The sequence below is a fragment of the Mus pahari genome, chromosome 14 (assembly GCF_900095145.1).
Source record: "Mus pahari chromosome 14, PAHARI_EIJ_v1.1, whole genome shotgun sequence".
NCBI lineage: Eukaryota > Metazoa > Chordata > Mammalia > Rodentia > Muridae > Mus > Mus pahari.
The window spans coordinates 64,965,841-64,973,238 of NC_034603.1; the positions used below are offsets into that span (position 1 = coordinate 64,965,841).

Here is a 7,398-nt window from a genome sequence, read left to right on the forward strand (position 1 = left end):
TGCGCCACCACCGCCCGGCTTAGTTATTTTTTAAGATTTATTTATTGTTATATATGTGAGTACACTGTCGCTATCTTCAGACATACCAGAAGAGGGCATCAGATCCTATTACAGATGATTGTGAGCCACCAGGTGGTCGCTGGGAATTGAACTCAGGACCTCTGGAAGAGCAGCCAGTGCTCTTAACTGCTGAGCCATCTCTCCAGCTCTGTTGTTATTTATTTTAAAGATTTATTTATTTAATATAGGTGAGTACACTGTCGCTGTCTTCAGACCCACCAGAAGAGGGCATCAGATCCCATTACAGATGGTTGTGAACCACCATGTGGTTGCTGGGAATTGAAGAGAAGCCAGTGCTCTTAATCACCAAGCCATCTCTCTAGTCCCTGTTATTTTTTGGGACAGAATTTCACAATGTCACCTTGGCTGCCCTAGAAATGGCTAAGTAGACCAAGCTGGCCTTGAACTCAGAGGGATCCACCTGCCTCTGCCTTATGGATGCTAGGACTAAAGGCACACTCCATCACATTTGGCTTTCATTTAAGTTATTTACAGGAGAAAGAAAATGAGTCAGATCAGTGTCATTCTGTAGTATATGTATTATACATACAAATGTTAGTTTACTGCCATGAAAAAAATAAAACATGATGTCCAAATGTAAATTCTTAAGTTCAAAGGCAGGTATGCTGGTACATGCCTATAATCCCAGCGCAGAAAAACCTGAGGCAGGAGGATGGCCAATGGATTTGAGGCTATCCTAGACTTACACTGGGCTACAATGTGAGACTTAGTTTGAAAGCAAACAAAAATAAACTTATTTTTAACACTTAAATCACAAAAATCACTTCAGACCATTGACATCAACAATCTCAGGTCTGAGAGAGCTTTCTTTATTCATTTTAGTCCTTTATGAAATTGAATTTTAAACAATTGGGGTATATTACTTATACAGTTGAAAGGACAATAACAAAGTATCTCTCCTATTTTATTTTGTATTTTTGAAACAGGGTCTCACCATGGACGCCTACTGAGTCCTTGCTACATAGCCCTGGCCAGCCCTCAACGTGTGTCTACCCCCCTGTTTCTGCCTCCTGAGTTTGGGATTATAGCAAGCACCACCCAAGCTACAAGCATACCTTGGTTCTTTCTCCCCCCCGCCCCAATCCTGATTATCCTCTAATTAATCTCCATCTTCCTAGTAAATCAATTTAATGTTCCAATACAATTAGCATGCTCAGAAAGGGAGAGTCAAGTGTGTCCAGATGTCTTCAAAGTAGCCTGGAGAGCTTGGGAAGGGGCATGGAAAAACCAGATTTGGGCGGTCACCAACAAGCTTCTGGGCTCCAGCACAATACCTTGAACAGCAGGGAGGGCATGGGTCTTTCAAGGAAGGAGGCAGTGTATGGACTGGGTCCGAGTGGGAGATCTCATATCCAGACGGCAGACCTTAGGTGTCAACTCTAGGCCGACCAGCAGTGACAGGGATCCCCCTACCTTCATCCCCAGTGAAGCCACCAGTGGGGAGCCTATGCAATAGAGGGGGGAGTCTGGACCAGGCTGGTGGGCATTGAGTTGCCAGGCAACTGAAAGGTCAGTGGTTGCCAGGCTGGGGTCGATGAGGGGGCTACAGAATGAAGCAGCTGGTGAGATGAGGATTCGGGGTGGTCACTGGGTGGGAGGGGCAGAGTTGGAGAGAGGTGTTGAGAGGAGGTGTGGGGGTGGAGGGAGATGTGGGGAGAGGTGGGGAGGAGATATGGGGGCCATGAGGGGAGGTGTGGGAGGGGGTTTTGAGGGAAGTGTGGGGGATGCCGGGAGATGTAGGGGAAGGTGGGGGCAGTGGAGAAGGGTATGGGGGAGTTTTACGGGGTGAGAGGAGGAGTCTGGGGAGGAATGAGGGGTGTGGGGGGAGCAGAGGGCACAGATGAGCTGTCTGGAAGAGGAGGGTGTGAAAAGCACGATGATGGACAGATCCTGGGGATGGCTGACCACAAAAACAGGAACTAGGAGAAAATAACCATGCCCCTTCCTATACCTGCCCCTGCCTCCTCCCAGCCCACCAGCATCTTTCCATTCTTTCTACCTTTATAGAAAGGCCTAAGGAGATGGAAAGTCTATGAATACTTCTCTCTGCTCCCCAGGCCCCACCAAAGAAGAAAAACAAGAAGACATCTAGACTTGCAGGCATGTCCAACTTCTGACATGGCAACACAACTGCCGTCTACCAAGTTCACACTTGAGAACTAAACAACAAAACATCACAAAGCAAACCTTGCAATGTTTTAGCTAAGTTCACGATTTTATGTTGGCCCACACTGACAGCAACGTGCTGGTGTTAGACAAGCTGGCTAAGGGAGCCGGCCGGAGACAGGAACTCAAAACAGAACTTGAATACAGGAGGGGGCTGCCATGGGAGGCAGTTGTTGGACCTATTCCACCAAAGAGCTAATGAGACCTGGCCTGGGGCCAGGCAGAGGGAGCTGGGGCAGTCAAAGCCAGTCAGAGTCAAGATCTGAGCTCCCAACAGCTGTCTGCAGACTTGGGCAGAAGTACTGGGAGCGTTCACACACTCTTTCCAGGATCGACAGACCCTCAATAGGAACCTTTGTGGGTAAAGCCTGGGGCTCAAGACTTCTTATGAAACGCTAAAGCGATTCTAGCGTGCGGAGGTTAGAATCGGGTCAGCATCTGTGACTAACGAAGTCAGCTACCCGGGGAAGCATGCTACCAGAGCAGACTGTCCCAACGTGCACTGCTCTCCTCTCTTCCATCTTGCGACAACCTCGAGAAAGTCCTGATGGCACAAGCCTGTAACCCAGCAGTTTGAGGGACTGAGACGGGAGGATCGCAAATTCAAGGCCTGATTGAGCTACAGAGGTAGCTCAAGATCAGCCTGGACAGCTTAAAAAGTAAAAAGGGTTTGGGGTGCTGGGCATGGCGGCACACACCTTTAACCTTAGCACTTGGGAGGCAGAGGCAGGTGGCTTTTTGTGAGATGGAGGCTAGTCTGGCCTATGTAGTGTGTTCCAGGCTCAAAACTAAACAAGAACAATACCCACTCCCCAAAGAGTTGGTGGGGATGACTTGGTGACAGAACACATGCTCAAGGTCCTGGGTTCAAATCCCCACTCTGGCCTCTATGATAAAGATGCTGTTCACTTTCCAAAGGAGAAAGCAAGGCCCATAGGAGTATGTTACTGCTAGGATCTAATTAGGAGCGGTTTAGAATCCACCACCAGGCTATCAGACCCTCGAGCCCACACCCTCTCCTCTCTCCTGGCACTTCCAAAGAAGTGCGGTGACAGGCAGATAGATACAGGAGCCCATGACAGAGACACTGATTCCAAGGTTTCTTTCAGGAAAAATGATGGCTTGCACACAGGACACCTGTGTAAGCCTGGGTGCTGGCCCACAACCCTTTTGTCATGTCAGAGGCTCCAGGGGCCACAGATCCCAGACAATGAGCCACAGCAGAACTTGTCTCACTCAGCTCTTGGTGTGTTACAAGAAGATAGGGTAGCTGAGGGTGCTCCCCTAGGGGCACCATGGTACCCTGGGAGTGGGAAGGTACCACTCCATAACACGAACTGTCCAGGGGCACCAGGAAGGCACCCACCCCTAGACCTGACCCCCAAGGTGAAGGGTACAGGGTGTTGCCCGGTCCTGACCACGGAAGGGAATAAGGACGGCAGCCCTGAGGCCTTCCATGGGAGGGCAATGTGAGTTCAGGGTTCAGGGGCCACAAGGATCTGTGACTTCGGCTCCCTGCCTCTATCAGCAGGCTCTAGGCTGAGAAATGTCCGGAACCCCTCTCATTCGAAAACACCCCCAGTAGGCTGGGAGTGCTGGGGACCTGAGTGCCTATCTCTAGGCCAAGCCTACAGTGAAGTGGCGAGATTCCCACTCTAGATCCACAAGCCCCTGGCAGACAAACCCACTCTCTCCCCGCCCCCCCCCCCAAGCAGCAGCCATAACCGGCAGCCCCAGGCCCACCGCCCGCAGAGGAGGGGGCCCGTGCAGTCGCACACCCCAGTGAGAAGCGTGTGCAAGGCGGGGGTGGGGGTGGGGAAGGCAGGACATGCAGTCGTCACAGAGGCAGAAGCATCTCACACTGACCTTGAAACTCCAGTAGTTTGGTTGCTGATGGAAATAAGAGAAGAGATGGTTATAAGGGGCTGCCAGGGAAGAGGGGCAGGGACGGTCAGAGATTCTCTTGGGACTCAACCCTGGGATGTGGGCCTCCACCCTCTGGGAAACAAACAGCAGGCAATGCCTGTGCCTCTCAATTCTCCCCTGAGGCTGGAACCTTCTGGGTCACCAAGGACGACGGGCTGGTTCCAGATGTGCTGGGGGGGGGGGCAGTATAGAATGTTCCAGATGTTTTAACTGTCTTTTTCTAGCCGTGGTAATTAACCTCAGAGAGAGCTACAGGTGAACAAAAGGATAGACGGCCACAGTGAAGATAGCCGAGCCGGGTCGGTCAAAGGTTTGAGGGGAGGGCGGTGATGAATCTGAGCTGCGCGGCAGCGGGACCAGAGAGGTGGTACTCCTTGTGGGAGACCAGGGTAAAATGTCCCAGAAAAGATGGTGGGCAGGTGTTCCAGCTCAGTTAGGAAAGGGAAGAGCAGCAAGAAAGGTGTGCTGAGCAGGCCAGAGAGCTTAAGTAGGTATCCTGGAGCAGGCAGGGGGGCTGGGAAGAAGCAGAGGAGAGTGAAGGAAGGGGTCAAAGGTTGTTGCTAGATGCTAGACAGCCTCTGATGGGAAAAACAGCAACAGATCAAAGTACAGAAAACACAGGGATCAGATGCTGTGATGTGAAAAGGGTCCCCAGCAGGGCTGAGGGCAGGGAGTAGATGGTGGTGACTGGGACCGAGGCCAGGGTAGGCAGGCCTGTGTGCCAGGATGTGCAAGGATCGTGGAGAAAAGTGGACCAACGCCAGTGACCGCTGGCACTTGTCAGTGGATGGGAACTGGGGCCCGCACTTGGAGCTTCAGAGGTGGCAGAGAAGCGTTTTAGGGGGCCCGAGGCTTCTCAGCTCTCAGTAGCCCAGGGCCGCCCTGCCCTCCCTAGAGACTGGGAGGCTCTTCCAGATTGCCGGCGACAAGGGAAGGACAGCCTCGAGGGCGGGCTGATTCTTGGCAAAGCAGAGGATACCCTGCTGACCAGTGCCAGCCTCAGCGGGAGAACAGAGGCAGCAGATGGCCTGGTCCCAGGGTGCCTGGCACGAGTGGACAAGATTCCCCTGGCCTCAGAGTCATTGGAAAAGGAGAGGGACCTTGAGGGCTCCTGCTGGGAGGACACCATGCTGTGGTGCCCTGTGACCCCCCCCCCTGAATGCTTTAGGGGCAGGGAGGAGCTTGGGAGGAGGTGAGGATGGTTACTGCTGGGTGGACTGACAGCCTTTTGGGGGTGGGGACGATGACAGTCTGGGTCTGGAGGTAGAGTGGTGCCAGGGGATGCCTTCGGGGATCACGGGAAGGGACAGTGTGGCTTAAAGACCTGAGCCATAGCTTCTGTGACCTTGGATAGAAAAGGAAGCAGAGAGATGGCAGAGCCAGGCTGGGGACTCGGAAAGGTTTATGTTGAAAGTCATGTCTGCAGACCAGGAGTGATGGACGGCTCTGCAGAGAGAGCCACCTGCTTCCCACCCACACCCCACAGTGGGCACAGGAGCCCCCCACAGCTCCCTGCAACATGCACGTTGCTCCTGCAGTGAGCTGGCAGACTCGGGCACCTCCTTGAGTAGTCAAGGAGGTGACCAACATGTCCAGGACAACGAACACACCCACCACGGAGCACAGCGCTAAGGGAAGCCGTGAGAAATGGCCCCCAGAAACACAGAGCAACTCGGAGACGTCCACACAGAGACCACCCGACTCAGACCCACCTCCAAGGACGCTCGCTAGAGCTATACCCAAAGACATAGATTGTAGCAAGGCCAGTCACACCCACCCTCAGCACATCACAGACCCATGGAGGCAACGGACCCCCATTCACACACGTACACAAACACTAGCTACAGAAAGATACACAAAGTAGTACACAAGGACCGGCATGACCACTCAGTGGGTAAAGGTGCTGGCTGCCAAGCCTGAGGATCTGAGTTCGATACCCGGAGGATCCCACATGGTGGAATACAAGAACCCACACCCCACACTGCCCTCTGATTCCCCCCACACACACACAAACCATGCAAGCACATACCCTTCCCCATACACACGTATACTTAATAAATATTAATTTTCTCATTAGAGCAATATATGAAATACAGATTCAAAGGAAATGGTCCTTTCTCTGCTCCCCCCCGCCCCCCCCCCCAGCTGGGTCAGGACATTTGTGTCACCTCTCACCAGTATCTAATGGCTACGATGGTCCTATCATCGTGTCTGGGAGCTGATTTCCTGAATCAAGAAAGATAAAAGTTGTCCCCTCCCTAATCCTGCCACCAGTCTCAGCACAGGGACTCAGGAGGTCTGGGACAGATGACCAGGACTCAGCTGGTGTTCCTAGAAGTCTATAGCCACACGGACTGTGCCTCCTTGTGGGTTCTAAGACTGTACACACCCACCGGTCAGTACCTGGAAGGCTTGGGTCACAAACAGGCCCACGGGAGGGAACAGGGTGACATCAGAGTCTGGGAAGGGCCATCCTAGCTCTGAGAAGGGTACAGATGGAAGAGAGGCCACATTTATGTTTGGGGGACTCGGATGGACAAATGACACTGACATCCAGCCATAGGACTTTGCAGTTTGCTCAAGTAAGCCCTGCCTCCTTCCTTGGTCCTCTCTTCAAATGGGGAAGAAGGATCCTTCCAGCTGGCTTCAACGGGAACCAGGTACATGGTCTCCAAGCAACTCACTGTCCTTGGAGGGGAAACTTGCTTCATGAGAAGCCCCCAGGGAGATGGGCCATCATCCACCCTTTCAGGTGTGAACCCAAGGGACCAGCCCTGCTGATAGGGGGCAGAGGCTCCTCCTCTATTGTGCAAGAGGGACACCTCTGGTCCCGTCCCTCCCCTTACCCCCTTCCTGGTTGTAGGTTCTTCCGCCTGTGCCCAACACATATGTGCTATGTAGCAATGTCCTCAACAAATCTATGGCAATGAACAAATGCCAACCGGGCAAACCAGGCAAGGCCAGCAGGGATGGGGTAACTCTAAATACTAGGCCTGGCCCCCCCTCTGTCCATTTCTGGGTCCCTGCTATTCTGAGCCCTTTTCCTGAGACTATCACAGGTCTAACCCTGAAAGAATGACAGGGAGCTTAATGTGGTGGCGCACGCCTTAAATCCCAGCACTTTGGGAGGCAGAGGCAGGTGGATCTCTGCGAGTTTAAGGCCAGGTTCCAGGACAGTCAGAGCTACATACTAGAAAGACCCTCTCTCTCTCTCTCTCTCTCTCT

At 52.8% G+C, this 7,398-nt stretch overlaps 1 protein-coding gene across 12 annotated transcripts in view; it reads right to left on the bottom strand.

Moving 5' to 3' along the window:
- The window catches only part of Srcin1 (SRC kinase signaling inhibitor 1), a 65,750-nt gene that overhangs the window by 27,581 nt on the left and 30,771 nt on the right, over positions 1 to 7,398 (bottom strand). For all 12 annotated transcript variants that reach the window (XM_029545762.1, XM_029545759.1, XM_029545767.1 and 9 more), the window contains one exon: positions 4,114 to 4,137. In XM_029545762.1, the coding sequence (XP_029401622.1) occupies positions 4,114 to 4,137 (24 nt within the window). The remainder of the gene's footprint in view (positions 1 to 4,113; positions 4,138 to 7,398) is intronic.